The following is a 21,961-nucleotide window of genomic DNA, read 5'->3' on the forward strand; positions in this document are numbered from 1 at the left end:
TGGGACAGTGTGTGGCATGCACAGATTTGCTAATAACTACGAACAGTGCCACAATAAATAATGCGCTTCAGTATTGCAAAAAATACATGTTTCATCAGTAAATTGAGATTAGTATATGTGCTAATTGGAACACAGAGAATCACGTTTCCCACCCTTTTTTGTTCCACACTTTTTTCACCTGAAAAATATGAGCATTGACTAACAGAGGCCCACTAATATAATAGAGTAATGGTATCCAGAGGATAAAATAAAGCCCTTTGTGCTACAGTAAATATTATTCAAATCAATTCATACATCATAATAATTAACATTGCACTTTTAGCGATACAGATCTGTTTCTGTGTCTACAGCTACAATATTGATGTGCTGTACATTCGTAAAAGTCAGATTCCTCTACTTCCTGCTTTCAGAACCATCCTCTGGTATGACATCAGTTTAATTTCATTCCTATTTTGCATGCTTGTTAGGCATCAGGTGACTGTTCTGACCTATAATTTCTGACTTAGATTTTGTATCCCTATTTTACACTTTTCCTTAATGCAAATCTGAGAGAAGCATATTTGTGAATAATAATCATGGAGGCTTGCACACATTAAGCGGATTGATTAGAACAGATACATTTAAGAATCTAAATGAGATTTCCCAAGAGGGCTCTCGGTGCTATAATCTTCCAATTATTAGTATGATTAATTGTGAAAAGTTCACCAGGTTGGCACTGCAACAGAGAAAATAAACCAGCCTTACCTAAATCAATGTCTCTTATTCCCATGTAGGTTTCAAGTAGGTCATCCACTTTTTTAATCGCCTTCTCTTCAAATTCTGATGGCTTAAATTGAAAACAATAAAAGGATATATGAATGTATGCAAAAGCTAATTATACAATGTGATTACATGCAGTCTTGTCTGTATCTTATTTTAGAAATATGAAAGCTTTGCATAAATAATGTAAAGGAAAGTGGCACATGTCACAATAAAATTGGATAAAATATGCATGTGATTACTGAAAACGCCACTTTACAGGAGATAGGTCTTAGGACAGATTATTATTAGTGGCTTAAGGTTTTGGGCTCAGCATGTGCGCCAAGTGCAGAACTTGACCCTGTACTACTTATAAAAAGGGCAGTCAGCGCACATCCTAACTTTCAATGTTAATGCATGCAGATAAACGGGTGCGGCCCTGAGATGAGTACAGCAATTCATTTACTGCTCTATGTTTGTGTGCAATGTACATTTCAAGATCTGCAAAAACACTTAAGAAGATGATGATCTGTATTAGAAGTCGTGGAGGATTGTTTGAGGAAAGTAGAACAGAAAGAGGACGAGTCATTCATTGATCCGCTCCTAGCTCCAACTGCCACTATGCAAGCCTCAACAACCCAATGGCTATCTTCCATATTCAGAGATATAGAAAGTGAAGATACCACACACCTCCTTCTTTTAATTAAATACCTAACAAACACAACTAAACAGTGGATATAAACTTTATGTAAATCTCCAAACAATAGAAACCTATTTGAGCATACTGATGAATCAATTCTCACATGTATAATCAACAAAGAACCTTGGTCTTCTTGAAAAATGTGATTGCACTTTCCGGCAGCCGTTCCCATCCTCCAAAGTTATGTGTTTCTCTTGCATTCCACCTTTATTAGCTGCTTTGCACTTAGCTACCCTACATAAAGCCCACACTCTTCCATCTTGCATCTTAGTAGACCTGCTTCTCACTTCAACTAATTTCTTCAGACATATATTTTAAGTGCAGAGAATTAATTGTAGGAACTTTTAAAATGGCAATATCACATGCATTGATTTTTTTCCACTCAATAGAGTTTCTCATATCAAACTGTTACTGCATTCTCTCTTAACTTGTCTCTTTGTCACCCACTTTGGGGAGTCTGATCACATTTCCAACATGCTCCAACACATTCAGCCTCCTGATAAGAATGTATTGGGTTACAATCCCCTAACCTGATCAAAGGGAGATATTCTAGTGTTATAGTGTGGTTAGTCTATGTGACCATCGGATGTTAACTATTTCTTTCCTACAACACACAGTATTGCATTTCGATAATTGTATGTGGTCCTTTACATGCAATTAACTCTTTCCACCATACAATTCCTTTCTGGATGGTAAAGAGCTGTTGGATATCTCTCTGTTTTAAAAACTCCTCCATGTCCTTGGGGGTGAACTGCACCCTGGTGTCTGTGAGTAACACCCTAGGAAAGCATTGTATCATAAATAATAAAACCAAAAGTTTAATCTCCTTAATCATGATCACATGTAAAACTATTTTCAATTCAGGCCAATGAGAAAACAAATTCAATAATGGAATTACATGAATCAGATCTCTTCTTCCTTGTTTGGGACCAATGATACCCAAATGAACCTCTTCTAAGGTGTTGACAGACACTCCCTACATTTCATAGGATGACCTTGTCACTGGTTTGACATTTTATACAGCCTCTCACAGTACTTCCAACCATCAGATCTTACTATGTCCACCAAAATTCCAGCCTCAGCCTTTCTTTTGTTTTTTTTATCCCTAAATGAGCCATCGTCACTATTTGGAATCTAATCCTTTCTGAAGGAATTCAACTGGCCCCCCTAAAGCGAAACCCATCTGCAAAAGTCAATGCCTCCTGACCACCCCCATGTTTGCTCTCTTAGATTTCACACAGCCATTCTTCCTATAAGATACATCATGTCGCTATTTCACAAAGTTTCACTTCCATTTACCAGTCAGGAATCTTCTTCAACACTACTATTGCATCACCTAACTTACTCAGTCTATGTTGTTACATTGTTGCACTGGGCAAATGTACAACATCAAAATCATACTCTTGTATGAAAACCACCCACTTGGAAATTCATGTGGAAACATTATCTAATCCCCTTTTATTAAACATGCCCCTAAGCAGTTTGTGGTCTGCTTCTAAATTAAATTTCCCCCTAAAACTTATAGAATTTAGTTATCCACCAAATAATAGTAAGTGCCTCTTTTTCAATTACTGAAACCTTATCTTCACTGATGCAAAGGCTATAGTTCATTCTACTTGCATCAAGATCACCACTTAGCCTTTGTTATGGGCTTCAGTCTGCAACTTGCAAAATCTGCTCATATCAAAAGCTTAAAGACTTTGTTCATGCTTCCGTATTCCCAAGAATATTCTTCCTCACATTTATCACCTTTCCTCAGCATCTGCCACATGATGGCTGTCCTACTAGAAACATCTTTAACAAATCTACTAAGAATTCTACCAACCCAAGAATTGACATAAGTTCTTCCCGACTCCTAGGATTTCTCAAACTTTCTAAATTCCCTACCAAGCTCTTTTTAGGTGTCATTCCTTCTGACATTGTCAAATGGCCAGGATATTGAACGTCTCCTTCACATAATGATACTTCTTGCCCTTCACTCTTCTCCCAATCTTCTGTAGTATGCCAAATACTGCTCCCATTCTCACATTATGTTCTTAAATCCTTTCCAACAACCAGAACATTAGTCTAATGTTACCAACATAACTATCATGACACCCTACGTCCTCAGTTAAAACATTTGAAAATTCTTGTACAAAGTCAACATCACCTCATTAAGCTATAGCTGGAGATAAGCAATGAATTCAGAATCATACCTAATAATTTATGGTGGGGCCAAGTCAATAGGCAATCTCCTTTTACAGCCATTTAGGCTATAACTTTGATGGAATTACTTCTGTGTTTCACTTAAGAATCAAAACAGCTCTTTAGCTCTTTTGACTTACCTTCATAACCCATGGGTGTCACAATAGTTTACATCAACTCAATATTATAAAATTGTTCTTTGGATATTTTCTTTAGCAGTAATTTTAACCATGCACTTGAATCAAACATTTCTACATTAGACACTTTAATGTGGTACCAATTTGTTCAATGTTGACCTCTGCATTATTTTCTCCTTCTTCTGCACAACAGAAACAGGTTCTAACTTTTCCTCCTTTATATCAATCATTTCCATTGATTCTGTCCTTCTGCGTCTCTTTTATATGAACTAAAGAGTGTTCAATTATTGAACCACTAACAGAACTTCATCTAAAAAGGGATCACCCTTTCACATAGTTCTTCTAGGTCAGTGTTATCTCTGCACGTAAACTGATCCTCACATGCCGCTCCAAATTTGCCCATTGATTCTAATTTTCTAAGCTCTGAATGCACTCTTGCAGGTTTTCCCTTGCTCTCTGTGACAGTATCCCAAAATGATAGCTCTCTAATACTGTGCTTACTTTAGCGAAAAAGTGTCTGATTGGCTTCAACATACATATTTCAAACTCATTTAGCCTCATGGCTTCTTCCAACGCCAAATCGGTTATATTTTCAAACACATCTTGGCATTCTATGTCCAAGTGGTGCATTAGTAATAATGCATTTCTTTCTGCAGATAAGCTCGTGCCATACACCTTGGGATAGTGTGTAAACAATTTTTTGCATTTGCTCCAGGCTACATTTGAGTCTTCAGGAGATTTCATGAATTACGGAGATCGAGTGATGTTCTGCATCATCACGTTTTTCCAAAAATTAAAGGTGTTTGGATTATTTTGAATTTTCTCAGATCAGATCAAAAAAGGACTTTTAGCACACTATATCCAACTGGCATTATTTGGTATAAATTGACAGTTCCCCTCTTTTTACATCCTGTGTGTAAGTATGCATTATATGTAATGCAGGATTGAATATTGCATTGTTCACAGCCAAATGACTAAATATGTCTCTTTGTTATAAATGAAAAACTAACAGCTCCACAGATCTTTTTGTATGTCCTATCCAGCAGAGTGAGTCTCAACTTTACACAAATATAAAAAAACAACTGTTAGTTCATCAACATTTGCTTCCTATGATATAATTTTTTTATCCATCTAATGGGTATTAACCAGTTCACTTTCTTGTTATGGGATGATCGTATCTTTTTTATTTTGTGATATTGCCTTGTGCACCCTAAGTGGCTAGGATATGCTCAGACGTGGGTCCCTTGCTTGCTGGGCCACTGGATTTAAACTAGCCTGGATGATGAAGGGTGATACCCTGAAAGCAGTCCCAGGATGCTTGAGTCCTGTTCAGGGAGGACCTGGCTTGGCAGTTTGAGCTGGATTGCTCCTATGGGAGCAGTGTCAATACTGATTTGCAAATAGCTGGGTCCGAACTGGAGTGACGTGGCAAACCAAATAATGATGGATTAAACCCAGATCTGTGACTGGGGGTGAGTGTTTGAAAAGTTTTAATAATTCGTCCATCATTGAATTTTGTGATATTGCATTGTGTGCCCTAAGTGACTAGGGTAAGCCCAGACATGGGTCCCTTGCTTGCAGTGCCACTGGATTCAAGCTAGCCTGGCTGAGGAAGGGTGATATTATGAATCCGGTCCCAGGGTGCTTGAGTCCTGTTCAGGGAGGACCTGGCTTGGCATTTCAGGCAGGACTGCACCCATGGGAGCAGGGTTAAGACTGACTTGCATATAGCTGGTCCAAACTGGGGTGACGTGGCAAGCAAAATAACAATGGATTAAACCCAGGTCTATAACAGGGGTTGAATGTTTGAGAAGTTGCAACACTCCTTCCATCCTTTTATTTTGTGACAGTGCCATGATCGTGTCTTTATACAGCTTCCTCACACATGCCTGATGTCAAGTTAGCTTATAACGTGGAGAACAAATGCTATTGTACAGACACTTAAGATGCAACTTTCCTTGATGACTGGTGTGTCAACAACCTAATGATGATCTAAACGAGCAGTTTCATGCACTTGCTTGAGCACATGTGTTGGCTGAGGCAGCAACTGGAAGCTCCAGACAACCAGCTGAGAGTACGCACCAAATGAAGAAGCAATTGCTCACAGATACGGCACACAGAAGCAACCTGTAAGCCTTTGTAAAATAGCTGTGCCTTCACTCAAAAATAGTCAAAGTGCTACATCATGGACAACCCTGCTGGGTTTACTAAAGTGGCAGCTGTCTTGTACTTAGTAGAAGTTAACTACTGATGTTTTTAGGGTGAAATGATGGTTCCATCAAGTGCTGTCAAAATAATTAGTCATCACTGCTCGATGTTTGGAGGTGAGTCACTTGTCACCACTGAAGAAGAAATGAGCATGTAATAGAATAAGGGAGGGTTATATCATTAAAGCAGAGGTAACAGAAGGACAGGTCATTCATCTGTCCAAGGCAAACTTCAACTACCAGTTTACATGCCTCAGCAACCCAATACTTTTCTCATAGATTCTAAGACCTAGAATGTTAAAACATAACAAACTTCTACCATGTTTGGTGCACACCCTTACCCTACTCAGCATTGGGAGGGTTTAATATTCTATTTTTAAGGGCCAGCATGCAAGGTGGTGTGGTTCTAAAAATTCTGGACCCATGTAATTTACTTTGCCACAGCAGTACGATTTTAGTATCAAAAGACTGATAATGACTAGTACACTAAGCATGAGCATTTTCGCTCAATTCCAGCAGCGTTTTCACCTCGAAATCACCATTTTCGTCCTGCACTCGTGGCTCCCATTTTATACACGGCAGCCATTTTTAAAAGTTGCCCTCACATAGGCTTATAATACAGTCAGATTTGATTCCAAGGACACGTACACCTTGATTGACTTTTCTCTGACCTGGGCAAGCTGGAACCATTGCCTCAGGCCAAACCTGTTTGGTCAGTCCCTCTCCCAGTGGCCGAATCAGATAGCATCAAGGCACACCAGGCCATAAAACCCTTATTATCGCTCACACACCCTGCCTAACTTGCTCACACCTGCACCTGCTCTTTTCTTCTTCTTACTTTACGAGGGGGAGGTGCCCGTTTTTATTGGGGGTCCACACTTATCTGATGTGAAATTCTAGGCCTTGCCGGGTAATTTATTATGGGCTGGATGACATGAAATATGAGGTTTCATCATGACACTGGTTTTTCCTTTGTAGTGAAAACATGTGAATGACCAACCAAAATGTCAAGAATGTTTGCCTGAAGCTTAAAAAACTGTATATAAGGAAACCTGATTTTGCATTGACACACAGTCTCCTGAGAACATACAAATCGTGCTGCTGTACTTCTAGGACACTTGTCAATTGGTTGCAGCCAATAAATTCGATCTTTGACTTCACCTAGAAGACTCTGAGTTTCTGTAGTCTGAATCAGGAAAGTACCCGAGGTCTTTGGGTGTACACTGGCACCGCTGGGTTACCGGATCAGTACCGGTTCTGAAAAACCCAGTACCTCAGTGGCCCTTTGCAGATACCAACAGTGTGGCCTTTGTGCATGGTCAGTCCTACCTTGCATTTGTATACTGACTAGGTTTGTCTCCTAAATGATTCAAGTCTATAACTGCTACTCCATGTGAGGGTAAAGCCCTAGGAACCATCCTAACCCCTGGTAAAAGTCATTTAGAAGTAGGCGTTGTGAAAAATGTGGCCCACATCCCAGCAATCAACACATTTAGGGGGTCATTCCGACCCTGGCAGTCCATGACCGCCAGGGCCGGGGACCGCGGAAGCACCGCCAACAGGCTGGCGGTGCTTCCTGGGCCATTCTGACCGCGGCGGTAAAGCCGCGGTCAGAAAAGGGCAACCGGCGGTTTCCCGCCGGTTTACCCCTGGCCCAAGGAATCCGCCATGGCGGCGCTGCTTGCAGCACCGCCATGGGGATTCCGACCCCCTTCCCGCCATCCTGGTCCTGGCAGTAAATACCTCCAGGAACAGGATGGCGGGAACGGGTGTCGTGGGGCCCCTGCCCATGCCACAAAGCAGACACTAAAAATCGCGACGGGTGCCACTGCACCCGTCGCACCCCTTCAACTCCGCCGGCTCCATTCGGAGACAGCTTCATTGTTGAAGGGGCTTTCCCGCTGGGCCGGCGGGCGGCCTTCTGGCGGTCGCCCGCCGGCCCAGTGGGAAAGTCAGAATGACCGCCCGGTCTTTTGGCGGTGCCCGCCGGGGTCGGAATGACCCCCTTAGTGTATCCAAAAAATGCATTCTTGACCAGGTGTATACTTGAGTAATGCAGTCTACAGTTATGATCAAGAGGTTTCTCTCATTTGCAAATGAAGGAATGCTAGCATTCAAATACACAACCAATGCTTAGTCAGACTTGCACTGGCAACACATATGGTAATTGTGGCCCTTTTGGTAATGTGATAAATTGGCAGATGATGGACAAATATTAGCAGGGACTATTTATGCAGATGCCAAACTTTCTGTAAGTAGGCCCTAGCCACTTTCAATTTTACAATCAATCATCATGGACCTGTCCAACTAATTAAAATGTTTGTTGATTTTGATAAGTAATGTTCCAGACTAATTTCGCATTAATCCCAGCCCCCTGATACACCTGCGTAAGAAAATTATTGTCCAAAGATTTTCATTTTTGATTTGTGTTTTTGTATCATTAGAGAAGTAATTTAGCTTGTGTAGCCATTGCTAATCAGGGCCTATTTTTTCTGGATAAAATTTTTGAAAATGGTGGATGTGTTGCGGTGAGGATGTATTATTTCAGAAGCCATGAGACCCATATACTTCCTTTTGGTATTAAAACATAGGTTTTGCAGGTCAAGTAGTCTTATAGAGACTCCTCAGAGCAACCCTTCTGCCATTTTCCAAAATGGTGGCTATAATAGAGACATACGTAGAAAGAAAACAAATCATAATGGTTTTTAATCCTTTTATATATAGACACCAAACAATGTTTATGATCTGGACATGAAAAAAAAATGTTTACCATTGTTTTAGACATATTTCCATAGCTTACTTTATTTGTTTGTTTCCGTAATCGCTCGTGGTATAGCTGCAGAATGTTGAACATTCAAGAAGAGCATATTGAAAGTGTTAGACTTTGCATCCTTGGAGTGGTCTCCCCTAACATTTTGCCTCCGCTTCCCAGGTTGTTCATGTGTGCTGGACTCTGTTTCTGCCGTTTTTTGATAATCTGCTGCAATTTACCACTGCTAACTAGTGCTATAGTGCAAGTGTTCCTATGTAAAATGTATGTGTAATTGGCTTATCCATGATTTACATATTTGATTTACTAGTAAGTCCCTAGTAAAGTGTACTAGAGGTGCCCAGGGCCTGTAAATCAAATGCTACTAATGGGCCTACAGCACTGGTTGTGCCACCCACATTAGTAGCCCCCTAAACATGGCTCAGACCTGCCACTGCAGTGTCTGTTTGCAGTTTAAACTGCCAATTCGACATGCAGGCGTAAACCTTCCCTTTTTATGCATGTAAGGCACTCCTAATGTGGGCCCTATGTAGGCCCATGGGTAGGGTGCAGTGCATGTTAAAGGTGGGACATGTACTGATGTGTGTTACATGTCCTAACAGTGAAATACTGCTAAATTCACTCTTCACTGTTGCAAGGCCTATCTCTCTCATAGGTTAACATGGGGGCTGCTTTTAATTAACTTTAAAATGTAGGTTCCCTTTGAGAGCAGATAGAAATGTGGAGTTTGGGGTCTCTGAACTCGCAATTTAAAAATACATCTTTTAGGGAAAGTGGTTTTTAGATTGTTAGTTTGAAAATGCTACTTTTAGAAAGTAGGCATTTTCTTGCTTAACCCATTCTGTGACTCTGCCTCTTGTGCATTGCCTGTCTGGGTCAGTTTGACAGTTGGGCTGTTTGTGAATCCCCTCTAGACAGTGACACAAAGGGAGCTGGTGTGTAGCCTGCATTTCCTGATTAGCCAATTGTGCTAGGAGGGAGGGAGGAGTGGTCACTTGCACCTGAATGGGCTGTGCCTGCCCTCTCACAATGTAGTCTCCAACCCCCTGGTGTCTGTCTGGGGCTTGGCCTGGGCAAGGCACGACCTTGTGAACAACAGAGACTTTCCTTTGAAGTAAGCCTACTTCAAAGGCAGAAAGCGGTCTAAGTATTGGACCCAAACCCCCTGAAAATTCGATTACATCTGGAACCAAGAGGTACCTCTGCCAAGGAGAAGAGCTGAAGAGCTGAGGAGGAGTGCTGCCCCTGCCTGGGCTTTGTTGGGCTATCCTGCAGTTGCTGCTTCTGCCTGTGAAAGGGGAAAAAGACTGGACTTTGTGGTATATTCCTGCTTGTGAAGAATCTCCAAAAGCTTGAGCTGAGCTTGCCTCCTGTTTTGAAGTCTCGGGGCCATCAAAGACTTCCTCTCCCAACATCTGGACTCTCTGCTGAGACTCCTGCCCAGCCAAGTGGTGTCCTATCCAGTCCCTGGGCCTTTGAAAGGTGAAGATGGCAGGCTGAAAATCCATGCACAGAATACTGTGCGGGGACATTTTTGACGCATCATCTGCAATGCAGCTGATTACCGACCTGCTGCCAGCTTGGCGGCGAAAATAGACACTCTACCTGCATGGCAGCTGGGAGAGCAACATTTCGTGGCTGGAGAAACGACATGCAACACCTGCTTGCGACTGCTGATAATGACACAAACCCCATGCAGCGTGGTTTTCTAACACTGTGAGACAGGATTTTCTACGCATCCTCCCTGGGTGTCAAAGTCGACCCGGATTCGAGGTAACCTATTCAGAAATCACAAATTGCCGACCCGACTGGAGAAGAAATGACTTTTGGCCTCCCTTGCGAGGAAGGAATCGACACATCGCTGCCTTTTCTGATGCACGCTCACCCGTGCTGCTTTATTTTTGACACTAACCAGGTACTTTGTGCAAAATCAATGTTTCCATTGTTTTCTATGAAGTAAAACTCTTCTTTTTAAAATTCATATTTTCGCTTCTGTATGTTTGATTGTTTTAGTTTTTGTCTTGTTTGATTTAAATAAATATTGCCTATTTTTCTAAACTGATATGGTGTCCATTTTTTAGTGTCTTCACTGTATAACTGTGTGTTGGTGCAAATACTTTACACATTGCTTCTGAGTTAAGCCTGCCTGCTCGTGCCAAGCTACCAAGGGGGTGAGTGGGTGTTAACCAGGTGTGTTTCTCCTTTGCCATGACTAGAGTGAGGGTCCTTGCTTGGACAAGGGGTAACCTGACTGCCAACGACAGACCCCATTTCTAACAGACAGGGACATATTTTTGTAGCCCATGTTTTGCAAGTACATGTATGTTTAAGTCCTGTGGGTAGGGGTCTTACAAATTTATAGCACCCCATCAATATCTTCCCAACCACACAGATCTTTCTCTACATAAATATGAACCAAAACATTGCCACATCTTCTGATCGAGTACAATGCTCTTTTAATGTGCCCACACACAGAATATGAAGTCGGTGAAAGGTCACTTAGTGGGACTGATCTCTTGAACTTACTGTACCAAAAATTGTCAAATGTGTGACAGTCAGAACTCATTTTCCAAAGACGCACAATGTATTTTTCTACGTCTTTAAAGTCACATTCTTCTTCTGTCTCAGCAAATCCTTTTATAAACCTCACAGGCTCTGCATTAAAGCTACAAGATTTCTTCCAATTTTGCTCCCAGTGTCATCACCCTTAAGAGCATGTATCTTGATAAGAACACTGGTCATCTCTGGATCAAGTTTCTTGTACAGAATGTGAAACGGGGTTATATGTCTTTTCTTGACTGTTCCATAACGTGTCCATAACTCTGACAATCCTTGACTTATGAACATTGCAACGAATCTAAGTAGCACAATAATAACATCTGTGTCATTTGACAGTACAATGACTTGATAGGAACCATTTTGAACAGCCCACTCAACATGCGGCACAACAAGAAGGTCAGCTTCCTCCAAGTTGTTCAGTTCTTGAATAATATGGCCCATACCTTTTGAGTATATCTCGGCAGGCACTGAGTCCTCATTGACAATCATCTTACTTTCATTAATTGGAAATTTAGGCCCTCATTATTACATTGATGGTAAATACCGCTTTCCGTCATGCTGACGGCCGCCAACTTACCTCCGCGGCGGCTGTTATCCATTCAACATATTATGACACACACACACCAATCCAACAGTATTCAGCCACATACACAAATCCGCCAGACCAAAGGTCAGTGATAAACTGGCGGTATCAAAACCCACACCGTTACGCCAACAGAACAACGCCAATAACATTATGACCCACGAATCACCATGGAGGACATTCAATGGCGGTAAACCATTGGCGGTCCATACCACTGCGCTCGCAAAGGACACCCGCAGACAAAACAACACCAAATTGGACAATTAAAAAAGCACATACCTGACACCCATACACACACCACACCCACACAACCACACCACTATAAAACACACACCCACCCACATTACCCACAACCCTTTACAATTACAAATCATTGCCACTAGAGAGACACCAAGACCACTGAGACAACTAGAGCCACACACTACTCACACCTATCCACCACTCACGTACTCCACATCACACACCTCAACACATTAACCAACACACCCTCACCAACACACCTCACATAACACCCATGGCACCACAAACACCCCCCGTTTCACAGAGGAGGAGTTAAGGGTCATTGTGGAGGAAATTATCAGGGTAGAGCCTCAGCTATTTGGAGCATAGGTGCAGCAGATATCAATAGCCAGGAAGATGGAGCTATGGCAGATAATCATGAACAGGGTCAACGCCTCCTCCTCCCCCACAACTCAGCATGGGAGGAGCAAGTCTTGGCAATACTGCATCCTGAGGGCCTTGCCGGAGTCAGAGGAGGACTGGACTCTGGTAAGTCAACTCTCTACTATTATCACCCCCCCGTCTGCATGCCATCACATACCCTCACTCCCATCACTCCACTACATCTCACACACTCCACCATCACATCTCACTTATCCCAATGCCAAGCCCTGCATACTGTACCAATGCATGGACACCCCTCACAGCCCTGCATGGACACTCATCACTAAAGCATGCACATCATAGAGAACTAACAATCCCACCATACACTAACATACAAAAGTGAAAGCTGGCAGGGCAAATCAAACCATAGAGGGGAAGCCAGGGATGTACAACATGTCATACACATAAACCATAACACATCATTTACATCCCCACAGGTACCCCTGACAATGTCACAGGAGAGGAGGTGCCAGCATTATCAAGTCCTCCAACAGAAGAGGCCCACAGTGATGACAGTAACTCTGGTCATCAGGATCTGGACGATCTACCTGGCCCATCAGGTACCACTGGGCAGCCGGTTACCCAAGCCCAGTCACAGACTACCACAGAGCCTCCACCATCAGGAAACAACACCACATTACCCACTGAGCGTACCCACACCTCTGTCCCCAGGACATGTCAATCAGCAGTGTGTTCACCTCTACAGGGACCCCAGGCCACACCTCGCACACAAGACAATCAGGGACCTGGGGTCAGTGGCAGTGGGCACACGGTTCAGGGGACAGAGGCACAGGCCAACAGGGAAACTGGGAGGAGTGCTGTGCGCCAGGGGGAGGACCGGCCCCAGGGAACTGACTCTCCAGGAGGTACTTTCCGAGATCCTGGGAGCCTACCAACATTCCCGGGCACAATGGGCCAGATCCTGGACAACGTGCAGGAGAACAGGGGGCTGCAGGAGGGACAATACCAGGGGATCAGGAAGGACTTGCAGGCCATCAACACCCTGATCTCCATAGCAGGGGTGCAGAGGACTTGGCCAACATTATGAGGGAGGCCATCTCACACCAGTGGGCCCATTCCACTAGCCAGACATCTGAACAGCCTTCCACTTCTGCTGCCGCTAGTGGCCAGGAGGCCCCACCACAGGACTCACAGGCCACCAGCATCCCTCCCCTGCAGAAGGTGAACCACCCCGCAAACATTCCCTGCATTCCAGACAGAAGCCAAAGACACATGCCAAGACCCCCACCTAGAAATGAGACTGTCCTGATTGTCCTCCTTTTGTCCCACTCAGTCACCCTGCCCACCTGGATTTGCCATTGTTCCCCTTCCTATGTCCCCTTGGACAATGCACCCGTGCTACAAACAGACTGGAGCAATACCAGGAATGTTCCTCCATCATCACCCCATCCCATCGCACTTCCCCCCTATATGTTAGCACTTCAGTTAGCACTTCAATAAACACCTTTTCAAAAGAAATCCATTTGGAGTATGTCATGTATATCAAATATGTATTTTCTGAAACAAGTACAACCATTACAAATGAACTGTACATAGAATGAGCATAGAATGAGCATAGATTAATGACCTGTAACTGGCTATAGTGAACACACCAGGCGTATTTGTCAGATCACCAACATCTGCAAAGTGAATTGCCAGAGGGAACAGAAGGTGGACAATATTTCGCCTCACACTGTCCTATATGGCCAACACCACAGGCATACACCAACATATACTGGGTGGGAACCGGGGCTCACCTATTAGCTACACCCTGTGACTCTGTAGTTGGCCCATCACATTTGGGATGCTGCTATTCCTTAGGGCAAAGGCATCATGCACCGGCCCAGGATACTTAGCATTGACGTGGGAGATGTACTGGTCCGCCAAGCACACCATCTGAACATTCATGGAGTGGAAACTCTTATGATTCCTGAACACCTTTTCATTCTGCTGGGGGGGACAAATGCAATATGTTTACCATCAATTGCCCCAATTCTGTTGGGGATATGTCACATTGCAGAAAACTCGGCATTCACGGTGGCCAAATTCTCAACCTGGGGGAAAGCAATGTAGCTTCACCTGTGTTTTATCAGGTTAGACAACACTCTTGTCAGCACTGTTAAGAACATTGGCTGTGACATTCCTGCTGCCAAGCCCACTGTCACTTGGAAAGAAATAGTTGCCACGACATGGAGTACAGATAGCACTTGCACAAGAGGGGGGTCCCAGAGGGGTGATGGATAGCAGATATCATGTCAGGCTCCAATTCAGCACACAGCTTCGTGATTGTGGCCCTGTCAAGTCTAAGGGTGAGGATAATGTGCCTGTCCTCCAGTGTAGCCAAGTCCACCAGGGGTCGGTACACTGGGGTATGTCTCCATCTCCTATTCATCCGCAGTGGTAGGTATCTAAGGGACACAAGAGTGAGGAGGCTGTTACAAACTGAATATTGGAGCCACACAAGTATTTTGCATTCTGTAAACATGTAATGTGATTTGTCCAGTATGTGCCTATTTCTCCTGTGACTCAGCATGATTCCATGGGGCTGCCCCCCCCATGAAATGGCGTCTGCCTGTCCTGTGTGGAGGGACAGGTGGAAGTGAGGTAATTCTGCTGACGTTGTGCACAGTGGCGAGAGGTTGTCGGGAACTGCCGTGCAATTCCTCATTGGTTAAGATTGGGCCCTATGGGGTACAGTGGCCAATGGTGATCTACGCCAGCAGTGACAATATGCACTGCTGCAGACGTGACCACCATTTTCCATCTGATTCTTCATTTGCTACCTGACCTTCCATAGGAGAAGACCTACAATGCATGTGCTGCTGTGTCTGGAATCTACCATGGCCCGTTGACCGGGGAAAGGGCACTACCTTTCACTTCGGAGGGGTTGGGGAGACTGGTGGATGGGATCCTACCCCAGTACGGACTGCTGTATGGGCCTCCAGACCAACAGGTGAGAACACTGTGGGCACGATGCATGTGGCATGAATGCATGGAGTTGTGTGTGTGAAGGCCTCATGTAAGGGGGTTGGGTGGATGTCCTCTTTGCGGTGTACACGTTGTGTGCTGGGCTATGTGTGTGCCTATGGTGATGGAAACAGGTATGGTGGGCCATATGTGTAACTGGGTGGACTGTTTGCCTAATGGTGTTTTCCTGTGTGTATTGCCTCTGCAGGTCAGTGCCCATCAAAAGAAGGGTATATTGGGTGCCATCGTCAAGGCTGTGCGGACCCTGGGTGTCTATGGCAGGCAGAGCACCTACTGCTGAAAACGGTGGGAGGACCTGAGACACTGGGCATAGAAGACAGCGGAGGCCCAGTTGGGGATGGCCTCCCAACGACCTCCCTCATGGCCCGCATACTGGCAGTGGCCTATCCAGAGCTGGATCGGCACTTGAGGGCATCACAGCAGCCACAAGGGGATGAGTACAGTGGCTATTATTAAAACTTATGGCTGGTGTGGTGGTATCAGGGTGGTGGTTGTGTGTTAGTGGGTGTCCCTAGGCCAGGTCTGACATAGCAGCGTATGGCCTCTGGTGGCTAGGGTTCTGAAGGGATAATCCTGCCTACCTAGCTTTAATGCATCCACAACTGGTCAGGGCTGCGTGGGTCCCAGGTGTGCTGCAGTTGGCGGTGTGTGCTCCTCCTCATGCCTTGGAGGCTAACAATATCAGTGGTGGTGCAACACATAGTGCGTAGGCCTGTTCCTTGTGTGTGAGGATGCTGTGTACGCCAACAGTCGTGTTGGTGCAGCCACTGACACAGTGTATCCTTTGTCTCTCTCCCCCCTTTCTTGTTTTGTCATCCTGTCCTTATGTGCATTAGCATCATCTGGTGGAGGAGCAGAGGCACCAGTGATGGAGGGAACTGCATCCCACAGGACCCAGGAGGCAGAGTCCACCAACGCTGAGGGCACCAGTGGGACGGAGGGCGAAGGGAGCACCAAAGTGGAGACTGGAGGGGACAATTCAGACTCAGATACCTCCTTCGATGGAAGCTCCCTGGTGGTGGCAGACACTTCTGTGACCACCCAGATACAGGTACAGCCACCACTCCGCATACCAGCACCGCCCTCCCAGCAGCCCCTCAGCGAGTTCCCCAAGCCCACTCATACAGGAGAGTGGGCATCTCCGTTGCCCCAGGCACCTCAGGCCCTGCCCCAGTGAGCCCTGCTGCCCTAAGTGGGGAGGCTATTGACCTCCTGAGATCCATCTCTGTAAGGCAGTCAACCATTGTGAATGCTATTAAGGGGCTGGCAGCCCAGATGCAACACTCTAATGCAATCCTGGAGGGCATTCACACTGGATTGGTGGCCCAACAGAGATCGATCCAGGCTCTGGCCTCCTCTCTGATAGCAGCCATTGTCCCTGTTTCTACCATCCCCCTTTCAACTACTACTTCCCAGTCCCATTTCCCTCAACCCCAACCCATCCCAGGCACACAGCCAGACGAGCATGCACACAAGACAACACCCAAGAGTGCCACAGGTAAACAAAAGCACCACACTTCATCCCACAGCCACTCACACAAACACCATACAGTTGCAGACACAACAACATCCAGTATTTCCACTGACTCCCCCTCTTCCTCTTCCTCCTCCACCTCCCACCCAGTTACGTCCACACTCACACCTGCACGCACTACATCATCATCCACTACCTGCATCATCACCACGAGTAGCACACACACCTCACTGGCAGACACCTCCACAACAGCCATGCATATGTCCCTGTGTCCTCTCTCACTATGCCTGTCCCCCGCATAAAGTACACAAATGCAAGCACTCAGACACCCAACAGACATCCACCTCACAACAGCATACAGCCCATGCACCTGCACCCAAATCCAGGAGACAGACACCTCAAACAACCACTCCCTCATCCTCACTCCCATTACTTCTTCCCGCCCCAGTGTCCCTAAAAAGCTTTTCCTTTCCACCACTGACCTCTTCCCTACCCCTCCCCCATATCCTGCACGTATGGCCAGGGTATCAAGAACCCAGCAAAGCACCTCAGCCACACAGTCCACGGGCCCAGTTCCATCTGCACATACTTGTGGTGAAAAGGATTCCAGGCCACATATACTGAAGGGGGAGGAGTCTGCACCAGTCAGCCGAAAGGTTAAGGGTCCTGCACCTGCCATCCAAAAGGGGAAGGAGCCTGCAACAGCAGGCAAAAAGGGGAAAGAGCCTGCACCTGCCACCCTAAAGGGGAAGGAGCCTGCACCAGCAGGCAATAAGGGCAAGTAGCTTGCACCAGCAGCTGTCATGGAGCCCCCACCACCAACCGTGGTTGTGCAGCCATCGCAGGGTGCAGGGGTTGTGCAGGAGCCTCCCACCACCACCACCAGCACCACCGCAGTGCAGCCATCCGAGGGTGCAGGGGCTGTGCAGGAGCCTCCCACCACCACCGCCAGCACCACCACAGTGCAGCCATCCGGGGGTGCAGAGGCTATGCAGGAGCCTCCCACCACCACCACAACCACAGTGCAGCTGTCATCGCCGGCGGACGCAATGTGAGCCTGCCTCCATGGGCTGCTGTGTGGCCTGTCCACTCCAGAACCATTTGGGAAGACACCTACTTGAGAGACTGTGGCCTATCACTCCCCAGGACAAAGCACAGGGCATGTTGCCCCCTTCAGAACCAGTGGGGAAGACACCCAATTGAGAGACTGTGGCCTATCACTCCCCAGGACCAAGCACTGGGCATGTTGCCCCCTCCAGAGCCAGTGGGGTATTCACCCACTCGAGAGACTGTGGCCTATCACACCCCAGGTCAAAGCACTGGGAATGTTGCCCCCTCCAGAACCAGTGGGGAAGACACACACTCGAGAGACTGTGGCCTATCACTCCCCAGGACCAAGCACTGGGCACCAGTGGGGAAGACACCCACTTGAGAGACTGTGTCCTATCACTCCCAGGACAAAGCACAGGGCATGTTGCCCCCTCCAGAAACAGTGTTCTTGTTTCTGCTTCCAGCTGAGGTGCCCCCCTCTTCCCCCTGAGGTGCCTGCCTATTAGCCACCTGATGCCCCTGCAGTGTTCTCTCCGTATTGATGCAGGTGACAAGTGGGGACTTGGACTTTGCCCTGTGACCATGTGACCCACACGAACTGAGGACTGGGCAGTGTCCCTTTTTCTATACATTTGTATATATCTGTAGGATTGGCTAAATTATTATGTATACTGTGTTGATCTTATTACAATCACTTTAGTACATTCCTGTTGTCCTTGCAATATTCAGTTGATTTGGGGGATTAACTTGTTTTCTTGGCAGCTGGGTGTGTGTATGGTGTGTGTGTGTGTGGCGTGTGTATGGTATGTGTGTGTGTCACTGTAATTTTCCTCCCCCCCTCCCTTGTGTGCTACGTGGCTGTACTCTCTGTCGTCGTCTTCGCCGGCATTGGAGTTCGTGGTGGAGCATAAAGTAGAATATAATCGGAAATACTTGCAGTATGGTTCCATGACGGCGTGGTTCTTCCCTGTATCTCCAATGGTGAGTCCTTTCACTTCTGTGCATTGTTTCCACCAGGCTTTTGATGATTTTGGTACTGCCTCGGAATAGGTGGTGGAATGTCTGGTCATAGGCCCTCATTCCGACCCTGGCGGTTTCAAACCGCCAGGGTGGAGGGCAGAGGAAGCACCGCCAACAGGCTGGCGGTGCTTCCCGGGCCATTACCGCCGGGGTCAGAAAAGGGGAACCGGCGGTTTCCCGCCGGTTTTCCCCTGGCCCAGGGAATCCTCCATGGCGGCGCCGCCATGGGGATTCCGACCCCCTTCCCGCCAGCCTGTTCCTGGTGGTTTACACCACCAGGAAGAGGCTGGCGGGAACGGGTGTCGTGGGGCCCCTGGGGAGTGCAGGGGCCCCCTAACAGGGCCCCACAAATCGCGACGGGTGCCACTGCAAATCCGCCGGCTCCATTCGGAGCCGGCTTCCTCTTCCCGCTGGAGATCGCCCGCCGGCCCAGCAGGAAAGTTGTAATGACCCCCACGGTCATTTGACCGCAGTGCGGTCTTTTGGAGGTTTCCGCCCGGCGGGCGGCACCCGCCGGGGTCGGAATGACCCCCATAATATGGTGGGCAGAACTCTGACTTCTGCCTGGCTGTAGGTGGCTACCACCGTGGTGCCTGTTCTTTCCACCCTGGCGGTCAGTGTGGTACATTACTGTCTTTCGGAGATCTTTCCACCACGGTCATAATTTGGCGGTAGTTACCGCCGGCCTGTTGGCGGTATTATCGCCACTTTATCACCGACCGCCAGGGTCGTAATGAGGGCCATAGTGTTCACTGAAGCATCAGCAATGTTTTGACGAGTTAACATCTCCAAGTTCAACTTGTTCGATGTTGATGACCAGAATTTATTAAGTTGCACAGGTACAGGTGTCAAATTTCTGATGCAGGCAAGGTCAATTGTTCCACTTGTAGACATTCATCTGATTCTCTCACATTCTTTGACAGATAGTTCAAGATAACTGTCAAAGATATTGTGCAATTCTTGCAAGGTGCACACTGACTTTGATATCTTTAGAACAGTCTGACCATCCTCTCCGAAGTTTTGTATGGATGAAATCTTGACCATTTGCAATTGTGACATATAGTCCACAACAACAGCAGTTTTCATGGAGGACACCTTTGCAAATTAAAATTCTTCAGGTGAAAGGTTTTTTTCGAGCTCTTGTACCAGTTTGTGCTACACTGGTTTGGTTGTAGCACCTCCATCAAATAATGCGTTTGTTGCAAGAAGATAATGTGACAGAATGTCCTTGATTTTGCTACATCCATCTCTCTAAGTGCTTACAAAAGTTGCTTTTGTAATCTGTTTTGTAGTGGCTGGTTGGACAAAACTCTTACTATGGCAAATAAAACATGGACATTTAGTGTTAGTGATTATGTCAAACAGCTTTTTCTTTTTCAATTCAACTCTCCCCTGCTTCAGTTCTGCTTATCGTTTTTATCCATGTTTCAGGACATCTAGTAGACCGGTCTTTATATCATTATCCACATATTGTTTGATGACAAAGTTGTGTAGTCGCACAGGCTCAGTCATTTCAAAGGGGTTTACTTGTTGCTGCATGAAAAGAAGGCTGTCAGCATGTTCATTAAAATGTTCCCCTCTCTTTTCCACAAGTTTGTGGTGAGGAACAGTTTCACAATGGTCTGTTAATTTTGAATTTGTCATCTCTCTGAAAACACTGCAAATAGAAAGGACTTCATGGTAAACTAGCAGCCATTGAATAACATATTCGCTTTTACATGTCTGACCAGCAATTCCCTTTGAGCTTTTCTGTAATCTCTGGATCACTTGTTCCAGTTTCATATCTGGAGCCACAGCATTGAACCTTCCCTCTCTGTCTTTCACAACAAAATGTATTTGGATGAACTTTCTGTAGGGGTATGTGGTTTCCATCTCTAGCTTATTCACTCTTTCCAAATACCAGGACCCGTATCTCAGGTAGTTTATGCAATTGAATTCGCGAAGCACATTATTAATTGACTTCACAGTCTTCACGTGGACCTCCCAATCACCTTCCCGATCAGCATGTACCAAGCTTATCACTACAGTTAGCTTGTATAAAACATTTCCTCCAATCTTTGCAAAGTTCTGATTTTTCTTCACATTCTTTGACAAACTCTACAAACTTGGATTTCAGGTTTTCTGATTTAGAATTTTGAGTATTGAGCATTGCCTGGCTTTGCATTATGTCTTTTGAATGAAGTGCACCCTGTGTCTTGTTCGCTTCTGAGGTAAGATATGCAAAATCTAATTTGTCATTTTTATTTCAGCAAGCATTCCAATGCAATGTTTCTGTAGCCTCAGATAGGATGAGCATACTTTGTAATGAATTAACACAATGGGTACCGCTCAATACTGTCTGGACAGTTTTGTTTCCAAAGATTTCAGCCTCAATAAGTGCATCGTCTATACCACATCCACTGAGATAACTTCCAGCACACTGCAGTGCAACTTTTGTCATGTGGAAAATCCCCATCATTGGATAAAGATAATCAAATTCTACTGGATTGCTCATACAAATGTCAGCTACAATACTGAAAATACCTTCAGCACAGAAAATTGGCAGGATAGTCTGGTCTTCAAGCTGAGCTGGCACATTCTGAAAAACGGTTAGAGCTGTTTATACTGTTGCATAGTTTGTGATTGGAGATGGTATTACTGGTAAAAACCCAACCTTCTTCAGTGGGATGTTATTCTTGGAGATCAGAGCATGAATTCAGCCCACAGAGGAACTGGCTTTTCTTCATCCTTCAGTACACACCAAATATGTGATATGATAAATTCAGTTATATCAGCTTTGTGGACCGCCACATCAGGTAGAAGAAGATCCATGTCATCAGCCACTTTGAAACTTTCTGGTAAACTGGCACATGTTAATGGCTTGTATTGATTTTGCACACATTGGCAGG

General features: G+C 45.6%; 1 protein-coding gene across 1 annotated transcript in view; it reads right to left on the reverse strand.

Moving 5' to 3' along the window:
• The window catches only part of GIPC2 (GIPC PDZ domain containing family member 2), a 611,603-nt gene that overhangs the window by 75,454 nt on the left and 514,188 nt on the right, over positions 1-21,961 (reverse strand). The window contains exon 5 of the mRNA XM_069232224.1: positions 745-826. Within this exon, the coding sequence (XP_069088325.1) occupies positions 745-826 (82 nt within the window). The remainder of the gene's footprint in view (positions 1-744; positions 827-21,961) is intronic.

This window comes from Pleurodeles waltl, chromosome 4_2, assembly GCF_031143425.1.
Source record: "Pleurodeles waltl isolate 20211129_DDA chromosome 4_2, aPleWal1.hap1.20221129, whole genome shotgun sequence".
Classification (NCBI taxonomy): Eukaryota; Metazoa; Chordata; class Amphibia; order Caudata; family Salamandridae; genus Pleurodeles; species Pleurodeles waltl.